The sequence below is a fragment of the Petaurus breviceps genome, unplaced genomic scaffold, assembly GCF_028583685.1.
Source record: "Petaurus breviceps papuanus isolate PSGF00001 unplaced genomic scaffold, PetGlider_PUasm1.0 90601, whole genome shotgun sequence".
In the NCBI taxonomy this organism is placed as follows: Eukaryota; Metazoa; Chordata; class Mammalia; order Diprotodontia; family Petauridae; genus Petaurus; species Petaurus breviceps.
The window spans coordinates 2,401,363-2,419,885 of record NW_027187282.1 but is presented as its reverse complement, the minus strand read 5'-3'; the positions used below and the strand labels follow the sequence as shown (position 1 = coordinate 2,419,885).

The following is an 18,523-nucleotide window of genomic DNA, read 5'->3' as shown; positions in this document are numbered from 1 at the left end:
CTACTACACCATGGTGTACTGGTCATAAAGATTACTGCACAGTATCAATGGAAAAGGTAAATTTGCAAAGCTGAATATTTGAGAGAAAAATAATTTTTGGTATTACATCTGTTCTGGTCAATATTTGGCCCCAACCATAAAGATTACAGGATCTCAAGTTTCCAGTAAGAAGAGACCTTAGCCCTCTTGTCCAACAAGAAGGCAAACTGGGACCCAGAGAAGGAAAGGGGCACAGAGGCACAGCCAGGCCCTAACTCCCACAGCCTTGGAGTCCACACCCAACACTCTTCCCACTGCTCCACATTGTCATACACAATTACTGGATTGTGGTTCATTTTTAAAAGTCACCTTTAATGCATACTATCTTGCAAATACATAAATACTACAACTTCACAGATGTGGGTTAAATGTAATAAGTTAACTTCAGAAAGGTACCCTACTATAAATACTAAGATTTGGCTTGCACATTGATATTGGTTAGAAACTAACAAACTACTACAAATAGAACCTATGAGGGATACCGTGCATTAGACAAATCCTAAGGGGGACCTCCAGAGACAACATTCAGGTAAGGGTATTATTTTTTATTCCCATTTCACAGAGGGGATAACCAGAGAAAATGGTAACATTTGAAAAAAGCACTATCACATTAATCAGTAAGAACCCAAAATAACAAGTGAAAATACCAAGACTGGGGTGACAAGTGACTCTCCAGCAAAAGAACTAGGCTAAACCATTTTGCTTGACTCCAGTTGATTACAATGAAAATCTGATTAAGCAAAATCAAGACATGATTTCTTAGGCCTAGCTATCAGAGTCACACAACAATAATTCCTTAGAAGGAGGTGCAATATCTGAACTCAGAGGAGAGGAGTGAATGGGAAAGCATTGCAGGGTCCAAGAACAAGTTTGAGGTGAAGTTCCCATTGTGTTCTTCAGATCTAGAAGGATGGCACTGAAATTAGCTCCAAAAGCTTGACGGATTCAATGTGATGGACAGAGTGGCTCACCCACTGATCTTAGTTCCTGACTGGATGCACAGTAGAGCTAACACGGAAGGGGGGGAGGTGTTCAAGGAGATCTCCTTTGGTCTTCTCGATGCTGACCGGTGGCTACGACGACAAGTTAGTTCTCCTTGAGCCACTGAGGACATAGCCCCCACCAAGCCTAGGAGACAGGGGATGGCAGTGAGGGTAACCATCAAACGCCCTGCCCTGAGGGGGCGATCATTTCCTGAAGGATCAGGTGCAGCAGATGGTTCTGATCGGCACTGAGCAGTGGCCAGAGCTCCCCCTGCAACACTTTAATGGCGTCCAGGTCCTTCTCGTGGGCCGCCATGACCAGGGACTGCAGCAGCAGGAAGAGCTCCTCGGGCAGCGGGCAGCTGCTGTCCTGGCAGTGACCATCGAAGGCCTCCCAGCAATACTTCTCCAGGGTCTGAGCGTGCTCGGGAAGCAGCTTGGGTGGTGGGGGCTGCAGCAACAGCAGCAACAGCACTCGGGACACCTCACACTGGACCAGCACGTCCAGAAAGGCGCCCGGCTGGCCTGGCCCGCCAGACCTGGCCGCGGGGGCGCCCCCGCCGCCCCCAGCCCCAGCGGGCCCACCCGCGTCGCCGCCCCCAGCTGCTCGCTCCCGAGCCAGAAGCTGCATTCGAGTGAATAGCTCCAAGGCGCCGTCGTAGTCCCGCGTCAGCAGCTTGCAAGAGGCGGCGTCGCCGAGCGCCAGCAGCGCCTCCAGCGGCAGCAGCGGCAATTGCAGCTCGGCCGCGCGCTCGAAGTGCACGGCGGCTGGGCCCGGCTGCTGCAGGGCGCGCAGGGCGCCGGCCAGCTCCAGGCACAGGCTGGCGGCCGCGGCCGGCTGGCCCAGCTCCAGGTGCAGGCGCACGGCGAAGGCGAAGCAGCTGGCGGCCGCCTGCAGGGGCTCGCCGTAGGCGGCGGCGCAGGCCAGGCGCAGGCGGGCCTCGCGCTCCTGCCGCAGGAAGAGGCGGGCCGCTTCGGTGAGGGCCAGCGCCTCGCCGGGCCCGTGGAAGAGCGTCTGGTGGCAGCGTGCCACGGCCAGCTGGCACCAGGCGGCGTATGGCAGGCAGTCCTGAGCCCGCAGCTCCTTGCCCAGCTGCCCGAACTGCTCCCCGGCCTCCGACACGTTGGGCTTGCGCAGGAAGCGCTTCCGCAGCTTGTTGGACACCAGCCTGTAGCGGGCCAAGAAGTCCCCCGCGTCGTGTCCGGCGCCCGAGCTGCCAGCCCCGCCGCTACCGCCCACCACACTGCTGAGGGAGCCCACCCCGGCAACCGCCATAGCTCCACGGCCCCTCGAGCGCGCCGCCGCCGCCCGGACGCGCTCCCGTAGCGCGAAACTGGCTCTCATTGGCCGGCGCCGGGATGGCGTCATTCCGGCCCTGGAGACCAATCGCGTCCCTTGGAGGGGCCGTAGGGCCTCGGCGCTCCTCGGCTCTGCGCAGGCGCTTCCCCCACCCAGCGCGTGAAGGGGAGGGGCCGAATGGGGAGATGGGAGGAGGCGGAGGAAGGGAGGATCCGAGGTGGGAGGGAGAGAGAGGCCAGAGGAGAAAAGGGAAGACTGTGATTGAGCTGGGGCGGAAGGGAGGGCGAGGGCGGGCGGGAAGAGGGGGGAAGGGGGGGGTCAGGGAGGGAAGGGGCGGAGGGGAGCGAGAGTGAGTGGCCGCGCGGGGCTGGGGAAGGACGGAAAGTGAGCGGGATGGAAGAGGAGGGAAAGGGGGTGTCAGGGGAGGAGGGGGAGGAAAGGCGGAGCCGAGGCGGGATGGGGAGTGAGGCCAGAGGAAGGGTGGGGAGGGACGGGGTGAGTGCTTTCCCGAGTGGGTGGGCATTTTAAATAGGAAATGTTTTGGGATGGAACTGGCCGCTGGGCCCAGCGGAGATCCTTTGGGCCGACCGACTTGAGGCAGCCCTTTGTCCCTGGAAGTTGCGCTAAACACTGGAGATCGCGCATGCGCACTTGGGCACTCATTAGCTACCTGGAACAGGGAGTAGAAATCCTGAAACCAGGGTCTCAGAAAAAAAAAAAATGGACGTCATCACATAATGTCTATCCTGTTTGTCCTATAGCACTTTACAACTGTGTATGTCTCATGCTTTGGGAACAGTATATACTGTTGTTTGGGGACAGCTAGGTGGGTAGGGTGCCTAGCCTGGAGTCAGGAACGCCTGAGTTCATATCTAGCTTCAGACACCTACTAACTGGGCGACCTGTTTGCCTGAGTTCTTCATCTATAAAATGAGATGGAAATGGCAAAACCAGTCTAGTGTCTTTGCCAAGAAAACCCCAAATGGGGTCACAAAGAGTTAGACATGAGTGATCAACAAAATGTTCCTATAACTATCCTAATATTAATTAGACTTGCATTCCTAGGGGGTGGCTAGGTGGCTCAGTGAGTAAAAGCGCTGCCCCTCCCTCCCCCCCCCCAGTCCGGAGGACCCGAGTCTCAGACACTTAACACCCACACACACACAAAACTAGCCGTGTAACCTTGGGCAAGTTACTTAACCCCAATTGCCCTCCAAAAAAAAAAAATTTGCATTCCTTTGTATAAACCCAACATAATAGTATATAGTCTTTTAAATATGTCATTGTGGCATCTTTACTAATATTAGGTTTTTTGTATTACATGTTCCTCAGAGGTATTGGTCTATACTTGTCTCTTTCCCTGATCTAACTATAGAGTATTTGTCTCCTAAGAATTTGATGGTGCCTTCTTTCTCTTATTTTGCAAATTTATGAATAATTGGAATTCATTTTTCTTTGAGTGATAGAAATCCCTTGAATTTACTAGGCAGTGGAACTAGATTTTTTTCTTTCTTTCAGAGTTCCTTTATGGCTTATTCACTTTCTTTTTTCTGAGGTTGTGTTATTTACATTTTCTTTCTCTTCTACCTAGGTACCTATATCTTTATAAATATTCATCCATTTCATTTAGCCTTTCAGTTTTGTCCTCTAATTGGTCTATATATCCAAATTATGATAATTTCCTTTATTTTCTTTTTATTTATTATGAATTCTTTTTCATTTTTGATATTGACAGTTTAGTTCACCTCTCACAACTATTTTAACTATATATTAACTAATGATTTATTCTTCTGTTAATGGGATTTTTACTTGAGCCGGTTTTTTAACCTGAGAATGCCTCACAAAGCAGGCCTAGAGACTGGAGTGCCAGTAATCAAGTAGTTTAATCATTTTCAGAGTGAGGAATGTTCTCTTAGCTGAAGTTAAAGTACAGATTATATACTTAAATTACAAGTGGTGGCTGAAGGTGGATCACAATTATTTAGTAGTTTTCTACAATACAACAATTCTGGAGTCAAGTCTTTGGGGGTCATGGCCATCTCCCCTAAAGTATGGAACCAGAGTTCTGTGATGGGAACAGTTTCTACAATCTTTGATTCCCTTCACTTAAGATCCAATGATTATGAGTGTTGTCAGTTTTGATCAATCAGTTTAAGTTGCATTGTGAGCTCTGATTCTCAAGTCAGAGAGGCAGCTCTTGAGAAATCGAAATTATTAGTATATTCATTACACATATTATATTGATTAATATGAAAATTGTAAATTCCTTTCTCATTCCTTCCTTTTGGCTGAAAAGGTTGGAACGACTCCTGAAGGCTGATGAGAAATATTGATTTGACACATGATTTTGAAAAATTTCTTGATTATAGAAATTTTCTATAAAAGGAAAAAAAGAGGGCCATAGCTAGCATATAACAAAGGGGAAACTCCCTTAACTCTGATTCCAGGTATGAATCATATCTGACAGTCAGTCACGTAGTTGCAGTGTTAAAGCAGGGCTCAGGATTAGGCAGGTGGGAATTTTTTTTTTCCAGAAAAGAAATAACACAATGGGGAAATAAAGTCAGGAGGAACCTATCTAGGCTGTGTCCTAAATAGTCCACAACCTTTCCTAGGATCCACCTTAGCAGTCCTGAGACTGCAGCACATGTCATTTTCTATTATTGGCTTCATGACAATTCAGACAACTATTTCTGAAATCAAAACTCAAAACAAATTACAGTTCCAGGAATTTTTACCTTAAGTAGCAAAATTTTCATTAGTCACAATTTAAATCACAACTTAAGGCAATAAGTACAACATAAAATTGAAAGAAAAAAAAACCTGCTACTTCCATGAACATTAAGAGATTGAAGGGACAGTAACAAAGAAAAAAAAGCCTTAGTTCATAAAGGGAATAACTGCAAATCTCAGCCCACTTCCAGTTTCTTGGGTTGGTGGTCTATTTCAGCTGTTATCTTCTCATCCTGGGGGTCTTGGAAACAGCTGGCCACTTCAGATGTCAGTTACTTCGAACCCCTTTTTAATCCTTAGGGTCGGTCAGATCACTTATGGGTTCTGAAATCCAAGTGGGCAGAACTGCCTTCTTGAGATGTGACAGGTGGATCCAGGACTCTACTCCCCAGAGTTTGGCTGTGGTGGGGGGGGGGTGAGCAGGACTTCAAAGGGGCCTTTTCACTGTGGCCTCTTTCAATCCACAGGTTGGATCAGGGGCTGAGTTTTGGTTGGAGTTTCTAAAGAATGGGACTATGAGACCAGTAAGTAAGTCCCTGATATCTTCTGAGCCATCCCAATGCAGTATTATAGGAGGGAGCATTTGGCTGCTCTGCTTCCCACCCATGGGTACAGTGGCATTGGGCATCCTGTCACTATTTCATAGGGACTGAGTTTATGGGAACCAAATGGTTTAAGCCCAAGGCTTAACAGTATTAAAGGAGGGGCTTTGGGCCAGGATCTTTAGAGAATTTAGGGAGGGAAAACTCCCCACGGATATTTTTGAGCCAGCTCCACTAGGTTGTTGGGTCCCCAATAGCTGAATGAATGAAGGTGTTCCTTCATAGGGAGGGTTAAGTTCTTAGAGAGTACATAAGTCCATTTGGGCCTCTCCATAGTCCTGTAGTCTTATCAAATTTACATCCCTCCTTTTGAAGCTTATTTTGCTTTGTGAGAAGCAGTCTTTTCTGGACAGTGGCTATCTCTTATTTTATGAGATGGATATACTAAGGCCCTGCTTATGGGAACTGGTACCATAGGAATTTGAGGAGTTTAAAGCTGTAGTTTTAGCTGCTTGGTCAACTGAGTCATTTCCATGGGCATAAATGCTGGGTTTTTGGCTGTGCCCTGGAATTTTAATTACCGTTACAGCTTGGGAAAAGTAGTAAACAATCTAATAGATGGGAAACCTCTTTCTGTTTTTTTTTGTCTTTTTGGAGGGGGGAGGCAGGACAATTGAGGTTAAGTGACTTGCCAAAGGTCATACAGCTAGTAAGTGTTAAGTGTCTGAACCTGGATTTGAACTCAGCTCCTCCTGACTCCAGGGTCAGGACTCCAACTATATACCTGCTATCAGAGTAGATATTAATCCTTTTTCTGTTTTCTAATTCATAAGCCCTGGACACTACCTAGAGCTTGACTTGCTGTGTCTAATGGGCATTGGGTAGTGATGAAGCTTCAACCACTTCTGTGGCAGTGGTGATGCCATAGCCAGCAACCATTTCTGAGGCAGGATCCATCAGCATACCAGGTAAAGTCTGCTCCTAAGGGAATTTCTTTCGGGTCCTGGGGAGGAGTGGTAGTGGAAAGCAAGACATCCAAGTAACTTACACAGTCATGGTCTAAAGTCTCATCTTCACTTTCTACCTCAGGTAGATAGGTGGCAGGATTAATTGTGTTTACACATTTGATGGTCAGATTAGGCTTGCATAACAGAGTCACTTCAAGGTTGACTAACCTGCTTAGAGGACAAATCCTGAGTATGGTATGAATTTAGGAGTGTTTCAGCGGCATTAAAGGAGGGTCAAGACAAATGTCCTCAGTGGCAGAGACAAGTACAGCTGTGGTCACTACTGCCAGAAGACAACCTGGGAGGCCTTTAGCAGCATTGTCCAAAGTTGTACTATAGTATTCCATAGGATGAAAGTTTTCACCATGTTTTTGTGTTGGCACACCAACTGCATTCCCTTCTTTCTCAGAGATAAATAGATCAAATGGGAAAGAATAGTTTGGGAGGCCTAATGTTGGTGGTTGCTGGAAGGCAGACTTCAAAGAATCAAAAGAGTTTTGATCTTCTAGGAAAAGAGCCAAGGTCTCAGGTCCAGAATCCTTCAGGAGGTCACAAAGGGGGTGGGCAATACCTGAAAAGTCAAGGATCCAGAGACAGCAGTAGCCTGCCAGACCAAGCTGATGCTTGGTGTGAGGTATAGGAAACAAGCTTTAACACAGGAGGAATCTAGGCAAAGGCCAGAGGAAGCGAGGTGATGTCCTAGTAACTTTACAGAGAGGAGAGCGAACTGGAGTTTGTCCCTATATACTTTATGCCCTCTTGCATCAAACCATCAAAGTGGTGTACAGAGTCCCAAACAGAAATATCTTGGGAGGGGGAACAATGGAGAAGGTCATCAACATATTGGAAGAGGACAGAGTCCTTAAAATCTAATGAGGACAAGTCTTAAAGGACAATCCATGTGTATTGGCTTCCCTCCCAGGTCAAAGCAAAAATAAATTGGCTTTCAGGAGCAACTGAGATTGAAAAGAAGGCACTCTAAAGGTCAACCACCGTGAAATAAGTGACTCAAGGTGGTACGAGGTTAAAGTGTGGGGCTTTGGCACAACAGATGCTCTGGGTATTACAATATCATTAACTGCTTGGAGATCATGCACCAGTTGTCAGCCCATCCACCAGGTTTTCATACTGGAAAGATGAGCACGTTCACAGGGGAAGTACTGGGCAGTAGGTGGGACACTGATCCACAAACTGGAGAGAACTTGGTCTAGAGCCTGATGGTTGAAAGGGGTTGAGGAAGGTGTTGGGGATAAAGGAGAAAGGGAAGTCATACCTTCGGGGTCAAATGCAATAGTGGCCTGTAGTTTATGGAGAAGATCTCGACCTAGTAAGTGACTAGGGGCTTCAGGGACCAGGACAAAAGGATGAAAAGCACTAATCCCTCCAATAAAAAGGGAGAGTGGTTCTAAGCTATGAGCTACAATGGTCTTATTGGCAACCCCACAACCAAGATACTCTCTTCACTCCAGGAGAGGGGAGTGGGGAAAGCAGAGGTTTAAAGCTGAGAGTGTGCCTCCTATTGTTGAGCACAACTCCACCCTTCCCTCCCCCAACTGATCTGGGAGCAGGAATTTCAGCCTAGGGTAAAATCCCTGCCGGATATTTCGTCATTCTCTCCCCTGTCCCCCCAGATATTTCTCCATTCTTCCCCAACCCCTGCCCCGCCCCCTCCCCACCAGATCCTCTCCATCTTTGCCCTCAGCCTAGGGTAAATTTTGTGCTTGGGAAATTAAAAAATACACTGTCAAATCACTGATTGTAGTCTTGGCTTACCTAACCTGACTCACTTTAAAAACCGGCACATTGTCCATGGCAACTCACTGTCTGATCTGGGTATGTGACCCGGACAGTCCCACGGCAATAAAATCCACTTCCAAATTTTACTCTTGGGGATCTTTTGTCTTGCTCCTTTCGGCTCTACATAAATTGGAGGCCCCAGCGAGATCTGCGGTGTTCCGTGGCACCGCAAAGATCCCCAAATAAGAAGAGCTCTCGGCTTTGGGAGGTAGTCATCTGTTTGCCCTGATCCCTAGGGGGGCTAGCCCCTGAAGATGTTCCAGGGCCCCAGGTCTCAAGGAGGGAAAGATTGCACCTGCCTCCCGACTTTGACTTGCTCCTCATTCAGGCTTTTCGTGTATCCAGGACTTCCAGTTTGGGGGTGAGTAAAATTCTGTCCTGTTTCCTGGAGGGTGGAGGGCTAGACATAGACATTTGTGCAGGGGGCATCTCCTCCCTAGGCAAAGCTTGAGACGTCAGGCCTCTTGCCCATAAGTGGTCTGGTTAATGTCTATTTGTCTGTCTTTTTATGTGTCCTATCCATTCTGTGTTTGTAAAGTTTTGTCTTGTTCTATGTAAAGTTTTGTCTTGAGCTCATTTGCTTAAAGCCTCCCAATTTTTATTCTGAAAAGCAGGTATTCAAGTGGCTATCAGACGAGCACCTTCAAGGAAGCTTTTCTGATTTCCACTCAGAAGATATATTTGTTTATAAGACTAAACTGTTTGTCTGTTGTTTCATCCTAGAACATGGGAGGTTGAGCTAGTACATCAAAAACTCCCCTGGGGTGCATACCAAGCCATTTTATAGTAGCCTATCAGGACAGGGCAGATTACAAGAAGCTTGCCCGGGTCCTTGTGGCTGCACTACAGACTCCCAAACAGCGTGCCTGAGTGGGTGCCATACCACGTGGTGCCCGCCCCCCCTTTCGAGGGACCAAGGTGCCTACTGTAAGGAATTAGGCCATTGGAAAAATGAATGCCCCTGGGGAAAAAAAAGCCTGCCACTCTCCAGAGGGTCTAGCACTCACTGATTGGGTCTGGGGATTTTCTCACTAGACCCTCTCCTTCCCCTTTCACATTGTGTCTATACTGTCCTGGATCTCAAAAATACTTTCTTCACTATTCCCCTGGCTCCCACTAGTCAACCCCTTTTTTCTTTCATCTGGATAGAACCTGAGGGTGGGTATTCTGGCCAGTTAACCTGGACACGTCTGCCCCAGGTTTTCAAGAACTCCCTTACTCTCTTTGATGAGGCCCTCCATAAGGACTTTATCCTCTTCTGCAAATCCCACCCCTCTTACTCTCTATTTTAGTATGTTGATGACCTCCTCCTTGCGGCACCTACTGAAAGCACTGATTTATCTGCCACCTCCGACCTTTCTCTCTTGCAGTGTTTGGGATACTGAATTTCTTCTAAGGAAGCTCAAATCTATTTATCTCAGGTCACCTATCTTGGTTACATTCTCTCAGGGAGCACTCAATCCCTTTCACCCTCCCGAATCCAAATCATTCTAGACTTACCAACCCCAAAGACTAAAAAACAGGTTTGAGAATTTTTGGGTACAGTAGGTTACTGCTGGCTCTGGATTTTGGGTTTTGCAGAAATTGCAAAACCTCTTTATTCTGCCACTGCTGGAGCTAGACCCCTTTCTTGGTCTGGCCCAGAACAAAAGGCTTTTGATACCCTTAAGGCCACTTGGATTCAGTGCCTGCCTTAACCCTACCTGATATTTCCAAGCCTTTCCATCTTTTTGTTGCTGAATCTAATGGAGTGACTAAAGGAGTCCTCACCCAAACCCTGGGCCCCTGTTGCCGCCCTGTCGCCTATCTTTCCAGACATCTAGATTCAGAGGCTGCAAGTTGGCCACCTTGCCTCCGGGCTGTCGCTGTAATGGCCCTTCTTGTTAAGGAAGCTGATAAGCTTTCCTTGGGTCAGCCTCTTTCCATCTCGGCCCCTCATTCTGTGGAGACTGTCTTCCATAGTGATACAAGGGCTGGCTCTTGACGTCCCAACTAATCCAATACCAGCTGTCCTCCTAGATCAGACTTATCTGACTTTTTAAAAAAAACCTCTGTTCTTAACCCTGCCACTTTACTCCCTGACCCTGAACCTAGTCCACCCTCCCCCACCGTCCACGATTGCCTTCAGGTCATTGATCAGGTCCAAGCTGCAAGGCTCCATCTCACTGACATACCCCTGCAGAACCCTGACCTAATCCTCTTCACTGATGGCAGCAGTTTTGTGTACGCAGGGACACACAGGGCTGGTGCAGCAGTAGTGTCCTCCCCATCTCTCTCGGTCCTTTGGTCATCCCCCCCTCCCTCCTGGGTCCTCTGCCCAATGTGCCAAGCTCGTCGCTCTGATCCAGGCCCTCTGCCACTTGGAGGGAAAGTCAGCTAACATTTACACTGATACGCAGTATGCCTTTGCCACAGCTCATGTCCATGCTTCTATCTACTGTGAACACGGTCTCCTGACTGTGGCCGGCAAGGCTATAAAAAAGCGGGCCAAAATCCTATCTCTTCTTGACTCTGTCTGGCTCCCTTCCCGTGTTTCCATCATTCACTGTCCAGCCCATCAAGTGGGTGACACCTCAGAGGCGGTTGGCAACCAGGCGGCAAATCTGGCTGCCTGCCAAGCTGCTGTGTCCTCCCTTTCCCCAACTGTCTGTTCCCTTATGGAAACGCTCATTTTCCCCTCCTATTCTAAAAGGGATGATTCCTTTGCCCATGAATCAAAAGCGAAAAAGGAGTCAGGTTGGTGGCTCCTCCCAGGAACCCGCCTCTTAGTCCCTGAGGCTCTGGGGAGGGAATGGATAAGGCTTTTACACCAGACTACTCACCTGGGGGGGGGGAAACTTGGTTTCCTCTTGAGAGAAAGGTACTATATTCCCCATCTAAATGAATATATGTCTAGCATTGTGAGTTGCTGCAAGACGTGTGCATGGGTAAATGCGAAACAAAAAAAAAAAATAGGACCAGTGGGGGTCAGAGTAAGAGGATTACAGCCAGGGAAACACTGGGAGGTCGATTTCACCAAGATAAAACCACATGTGCAGGGCTACAGGTATCTCCTAGTATTGGTGGATACATTCTCTGGGTTGGTAGAAGCCATATGTTTCATTATGGGTCATTATATGGCTCATTCCCTGTGAAAAATGAAACAGCCCTAATAGTAGCAAAAAACTCCTTAATGAAATTATCCCTGGGTTTGGCCTCCCCATGAGAATTGGGTCAGATAATGGACCAGCATTTGTAGCCAAAATATCACAAGCAATAGCAAAAGCTTTAGGGATTACTTGGAAACTACACTGTGCATATCGGCCTCAGAGCTCTGGGCAGGTGGAGAGGGTGAACAGGCCTCTGAAGGAGTTTATCACCAAGCTTATCCTGGAAACCCAGGAATCCTGGGTCACCCTTCTACCACTGGCCCTGCTCAGAAGCAGATGCACTCCCAATAAATTAGGACTGACCCCATTTGAAGTTATGTTTGGAAGACCACCACCCATTCTTCCTCTAATCCGGGAAGACCTAAATGCTGAAATCACTAACTCTTCCCTCATCAAGTTCCTACAGGGTCTGCAGGCGACTCAGAAAAACCTCCTCCCCTCAGTCCGCGCCGCCCCCCTGGTCCCAAGCTCAGCCTCAGTGCACCCGTTTCAACCTGGAGATTCTGTGCTGGTAAAGAAATTCACCACCACGGGGCTGGAGCCGAGGTGGAAGGGGCCACATGTCGTGATCCTCACTACACCCATTGCTGTCAAAGTGGACTCTATCCCCACCTGGCTCCATTATACCAGAGTGAAGCCAGCTGTCACCTCAGAATGGAAAGCAGAAGTCCACGAGGGCCCCCTAAAGCTAAGACTTATCTGATCCTCTTCTTGATCCTTCTTTTACCTCTTTGTGCAGTCCTCCGCAATCCCCATGCCCCCAGACCAAGCTATACCTGGGATCCTGGACTTTCCAGAACCCAGAACACATACGGCTCCCCCTCAACTCCCTTTTCCCCCGAACTGGACTATTTGGGGCCCCACCAGCAGATGCAGGCTACCTGCTCTGTTCAGACACAGGATGCCCGTGCACCTGTGGTTGTGTCACAGCTTACCACCTTCCCTCTTCTAGCCCCGGTGCCTCCCTGTGCTACAGAGCAGGCAGTAGTGGGGGATGGGACCCATTGTTCCGAATCTGACCCCTGGCAACCCATGCTCGATGTCACCATTCAAAACCCCTCTGACCCCGCCTGGGGAGCCTCTGGGGTCTCTCGGGTCCTGGGAATCATCGTCCCTGCCTGGGGGACTATGGTCCCTCCAGATGAGGAGGAGGAAGAGGGGCAGGTGGGAAAGACGGTGATACTGACTGTAACCAAGAAGCCTCCTGTGCCCCTACCTGGTCATCACCCCATTGGTCCCATTGGGGTCTTGGCTATCCCTGCCCCAATAGAGAACCCCCATGTCCAAATCACAACACCAGCTGTCACCACATGGGCCCTAGTCAGGTCACACAACCCCCATCTTCAAAGATTCAGGAATCTCACAACTATCAGGTCCCTTACCCTCCTGTCAGCTGTTCATAAAACACTTAACAGCTCTAACCACAAGTTGGGAAAAGATTGCTGGATCTGTGTTGAACCCTAGCCTCCTTACTATGTAGGGGTGGCACTAAACGCCTCAGTCACCCCTACTTCCAACACAGAGAATTGTGAGTGGGACCCAAGGCTCACCCTTGGGATGTACAGGGAACAGGTATCTGCCTCATATCATCCAGCACTCCTTTATCCAGCTCTCAGGTATAGCTCAATTTGTGGACAAACCCACGAGATTCGGGCCTCTAGCTCAGACTACTTCCCCACCCCTCTAGGAGCCTGGTGGGCATGCCACGATGGCCTTGCCCAGTGTGTCTCTGCTACAGTGTTCCTCAGAAAATAACAACACACTGAGGGCCCCCTGTGTCCTAGTGGCCATAATTCCCCGGGTCACCCTTCTCCCAGGTGAACAAGGTTGGCATTACTTTTCCCATTGAAGGCGGACATTACCACTCCTCATTCCCATCTCAGTGGGCTTGGGCCTTGTGGGTTCTGCAGCGACCAGGATGGCAGCCTTGATTAAGGGGGAGGCCAACTATCAGGCCTTAAGTACACAGGTAAATATCGACCTCTCCCACATAGAGCAGTCCATCTCAGCCCTGGAAAGACAGGTGGATTCTCTGGCAGAGGTGGTTCTCCAAAACCACAGAGGCCTTGACCTTCTTTTTCTTAAACAGGATGGCCTGTGTGCAGCCCTTGGTGAGGCTTGTTGCTTCTATGCAAACAGTTCTGGAGTGGTGCGGGAGAGTCTGAAGTTGGTACACCAGAATATTGCTAATAGACAGGGGGAGTTGGAAAAGTCTGAGCATTGGTATCAGTCCCTGTTCAGGACATCCCCCTGGCTCACTACGTTGGTATCAGCCTTGATTGGTCCTCTCCTCCTCCTGACCATAGCCCTGATTGTAGGACCCTGTCTCATTAATCGTTTTCTACAATTTGTCAAGTCCCGTATCAACTCCGTTAAAATGTTAATTGTCAGGGACCCCCACTACCATCCTTTAGGAACAGAATTGGGTAACCTGGATGTTGTGACCCCAGCCATGTCAAAGGTTTGACATACCCACAAAGAAAAGTAGGGAATGTTGAGCACAACTCCACCCTTCCCTCCTGTAACGCCAAGCAAAGGCAACTTCCCAAGGTTCAAAATACCAGCATAGGTGCTCTCCATTTTATTCAGTGACAAATTAAGAACAGAGAGAATCAAAATATAGCATAATTCAAAATACAGCATTTACCAAGTGTAATTCAATCAAGTACTACCCTACCCCTGGACATTACATTCATTTAGTCAATCACAAAGCCCCTCTTCTCAAATGGAGATTAGTTTCCAATCATAAGTAAAGTACATTCATTTGTTCAATCACAGAGCACAAAAAAGTCAAAAGTTTCCCACCCTTGGATTACAACTGAATAGGCCATCTACCCCAGAGTTATAACAAGTTTAAGCACAGCATTTAATACCCAAAGAGAGGTCTTTTCTTCATCTTGACCGGAGGCAAGTTCTTAGCAATCTTTGTTCCTGGGGAGACAAAGCTTAGCAAGGCCACAAGATACATTGCCAGTGTCTTCATTAATTCATTCTCTGTCTACAGAACAGTCTCAGGAGCTCTGAACCAACAGCCAGGTTTCAGAACCTCTGCAACAACAGGACTGTCCTTCACCAGTGGACAAATCTGGCAAAACAACATCAAAACAGACAAGGTACCAGCATAACAGCCATGTCTCCTCAGTTCTTGCCAGCTATGGGTGGCAGCTCTCAAAAGTCTTGGGCAATTAAAACTGGCCCTCAGCAATCCTCTCTGTCTCTCTCTGTCTCCAAGATGCTGTTTCCAAAAAGTTCTTCTGCCTCTCTCTTTTCTTGTGTCTTTCTAAATTTACATCACCAGCTCCTCCCAGTTCAGCACTCTCTTTTCACATCAACAAGTCCATCCCACAAGTGGGATTTACAAGCTCTGGGTTTTAACACAATCAATCCGAAAACCAAGCCAATACAGGGAGATCTTTAAATTCCATGGATGATGTGGCCCCAGCCATGTCAAAGGTTTGACATACCTACAAAGAAAAGTAGGGAATGTTGAGCACAACTCCACCCTTCCCTCCCCCAACTGATCCCAGAGCAGGAATTTCAGCCTAGGTAAAATCCCTGTCCCAGATAGTTCTCCATTCTTTCCCCTGCCCCCTGGATAGTTCTCCATTCTTCCCCATCCCCTGTCCCCCCCACCCCCCAATCCTCCCCATCTCTGCCCTTAGCCTAGGGTAAACTTCTCATACTCGGGAAATTCAAAAATACACTGTCAAATCACTGATTATAGTCTCGGCTTATGTAACCTGACTCACTTTAAAAACTGGCACATTGTCCATGCCAACTCACTGTCTGATCCGAATATGTCTTTTTTGTATTTCAGTAACCCACTCCCAACATCCATTTACTTAGCAAATTTTACCTTGGATCTCAGATGTCCAATGTAGTTGTCTGGTCTCTGTCTTAGACATCCCTGAAATGGACTCATTTTAAGTAGGTTTGCTTCTCTGGTCCCAAGTTACTTGCAGAGACTCCTTAGATGTTCCTGCTAAAATATTTTACAAAACACATCTCAATACAAGTTAGCATAGCTCCTCAAATTTTACTTCTCCATTAACTAGTTTATATGGTGAAAACTAGCTTAAAATTTGTGGTTCTGATATTATCAATATATATTAATATGTTGATAAGCTATAAGAACATCAAACTAGGGACCCATTGGCTATAAATAAGTGCATACCCTTTGACCCAGCAATACCACTTCTAGGGTTGTATCCCAAAGAGATCATAGAAGTGGGAGGAAGACTCACATGTACAAAAATTTTTTTTTGTGGTGGCAAAGAATTGGAAATTAAGGGGGTGCCCATCAATTGGGTAATGGCTGAACAAACTGTGGTATATAAATGTAATGGAATACTATTGTGCTATAAGAAATGAGGAGTAGATGGACTTTATAATAACCTGGAGAGACTTTATATAAACTGATGTTGAGTGAGAAGAGCAGAACCAGGAGAAATTTATACAAAATTGCAGACACAACATATGTGTGATGACCAACTTTGATAGACTGGGTTCCTCTCAGCAATGCAAGGTTATAAGACAACCCCAAAAGACTCTTGATGGAAAGAGATATTCACATCCAGAGAAAGAGCTACAGAGTCTGAATGCAGACTGAAGCAAACCACCTGCTCTCTTTTTATTTATTTTTTTTGTTGTGTTTTGTTTTCTCTTTCTCATTGTTCACTCCATTGTTCACTTCTTTACAACCTGACTAATGTTTAATGTGAAGGTATTTGGAGATCCTATATTTGATTGCATGCTGCCATGGTGGGGTGGGTGTGGGTAGGAGGAGTGGACAAGACAATGTGAGTTCCAAGCACTTCTTGTCCCATGGGAAATCAGGAACTGCCTCGGGGCCTCTTGGTTCCAAGGCTGCTCTGTGCTGGTGGGAGATGGGGATGTTCTGAGGGCCACAGTCCAGGTGCCAGCACACAAGGACGTCTCCCAGGAGACCACTTGTTTGATGAGCAGCAGTTGATGTGACTGGCTCGGCCCCCCTCCATTGATTCAAACCCCCGTGAACTAGGAGATCATGCTTGAATTAAAGGCATATAAGGAGCCAGATTTTTCCCGTGCCCTTGACATGTTGGAATAAACTGCAAGTTGTTTCTCTCCCTCGTCTCTGGTCTCTTCAGTCCCTCTTGAGAACACAACCTACTTTAGGTTAGTAAAATTAGCAGCTGTTTACAGCTGGCGTCCTGAACAGGGACAGGTGGGGCTCAAGAAGGACCCCAGCATTGAACCAGTGTGCCCGAGACTCACAGGATATGAACACCCCTGCTTCCAGGGGCTCCAGTAACCGAAGCCAGCAGGGCTTGGAGAACAGTGAGTAAAAATAGGACAAAACATAAGCATAGTGAGACCAGGGGATAGAGACAGAAACAAGGAGCAAAGGTGCAGCTTAAACACATCAAAACATTCATTGATTTGACACATGAAGTGTCACCCTTTAGGGCTAAATATGGACTGGGCCCTCTAGGGAAAAGCTTTCAGCAGTTTTAGGGCTAAAAGAGTCACCCAGTTAAGTGGTAGATGAGGGACTAGAAACAATAAGGAAGTGAGCCCAGTCTCAGTAAAAAGCTGTCAAGAGAAAATGGGACAGGTACAAAGTGAAAGTAGGGACCGAGAATATTATCTAAGACTGTTAAAAAGAATAGTAAAAGAAAACTGGGAACCAGCCAAGAGACAGAGGAGTGAGAGATTTATGGAAGAAGGACTCCAGTATTTCACCATTTCTGCCTTTTTTTCTATGGAATATGTTAATGATATGTTTAACATCAGAAAGGAAAGTGCCAAAGGAGGCTCGAAAAATTCAGTGTAATGCAGCTGTCTCTATTAGAAACAGTAACAAGAAAAGTATCAAGTAAGTCTTACCTGGCTTTCCTTAAGATCTGGAGAGCCAGAAGCTGTTTAATCTTTTCAGGAGATCTACTATTTCTGCAAGCTTTTGGATACATTCTGTTATTTTCTGTATCTCTGTTTTGTTTATGTGTCTTTGTGGGAATGAGTGAGAGTATTTTGTCATTCTGTAAGATTTAATATGCAGCTGGATTGCGCAGAACTTCCCGTGAAATGTTGTTATCTCTTTCACTCCCTCCCTTCTTTCTTGACAGAAAACGAACAAGTATTTAGCAATGAGAGGAGCATGGGAGCTTAAGATAGGTATAAATTATTTGCATGAAAGATGTGAACAGAAGTATTAAGATTTTTTAAAAAGTTTGAAAATCTCCTCCCCTTCATTCCACTCTGGCCAAGTGGAATGAGGAGAAGGCGATAAGAAATAATAAGGGAGTTTTCCCCCTCAGATCGAAGAATCAGACGAACATTTGGGAATACAATTGTAGGTCAATTAAATTCACGTGAAAAGTGAATTAGTGTCACTCCTAACTTGATGCTCAGATCTGATAAACATTTAAAAGGTGAAAGCTTCAAGCTCCCCCAGTTTCAGGGAAGTGGGACAAGGCACACCTCTGGGATTTTTCCAGAGTCCCAACCCCTCTAACTAATGGGTTGAAAGCTTTTCACTCTCTAAGAAATTTTTTTTTTTTTATTAAGCAATCAGGGTTAAGTAACTTGCTCAAGGTTACACGGCCAGTTATTTCTGGGTGTGGTGCTGAGTGTCTGAGCCCGGGATTCGATCTCCAGGTCTTCTCAACACTGGAGCCGGTGCTCTTACTCGCTGTGCTACCTGGCCGCCCCCAGTCTCCCTTTTTAATCAAACAAAAAAATGAACAAGAAAAGTATAAAGTTGAGCCACCAGGTGGTTGAGTAAATGTAGATATGTTCAGCCATGGCTGCTCCTTCCTGAAGAGGAGAAATGTGCTGTGGTAGCAAAGGTTTCGGGTGGTCACTGTCTAGAGAATGCTTTTCTGACTTCTTCTCTGGGTGTTTCCCAGGGGGCTGGAATTTTAATTTTCTACCTGGCCCTTCCAGAGGTACTCCTTCTCGTAATTTCTTTTGTTCTATCTGTTGTACCACC

At 47.1% G+C, this 18,523-nt stretch overlaps 1 protein-coding gene and 1 long non-coding RNA gene across 2 annotated transcripts; both read right to left on the bottom strand.

The window, feature by feature from the left end:
* Positions 1 to 330: 330 nt before the first annotated feature.
* LOC138142653 (40-kDa huntingtin-associated protein-like) lies at positions 331 to 2,391 on the bottom strand. Its single transcript, XM_069063731.1, has one exon. It carries the CDS (start codon positions 2,389 to 2,391, stop codon positions 1,201 to 1,203), a length of 1,191 nt encoding a protein of 396 aa, XP_068919832.1. The 3' UTR covers positions 331 to 1,200.
* An 11,725-nt stretch (positions 2,392 to 14,116) lies between these two features.
* Positions 14,117 to 17,600, bottom strand: LOC138142630 (uncharacterized). The gene is made up of 3 exons (XR_011163496.1): positions 17,419 to 17,600; positions 15,407 to 15,532; positions 14,117 to 15,014 (listed from the first exon to the last, which is right to left on the bottom strand). It is a non-coding gene; the product is annotated as an uncharacterized lncRNA (long non-coding RNA).
* Between the last annotated feature and the right edge of the window lie 923 nt (positions 17,601 to 18,523).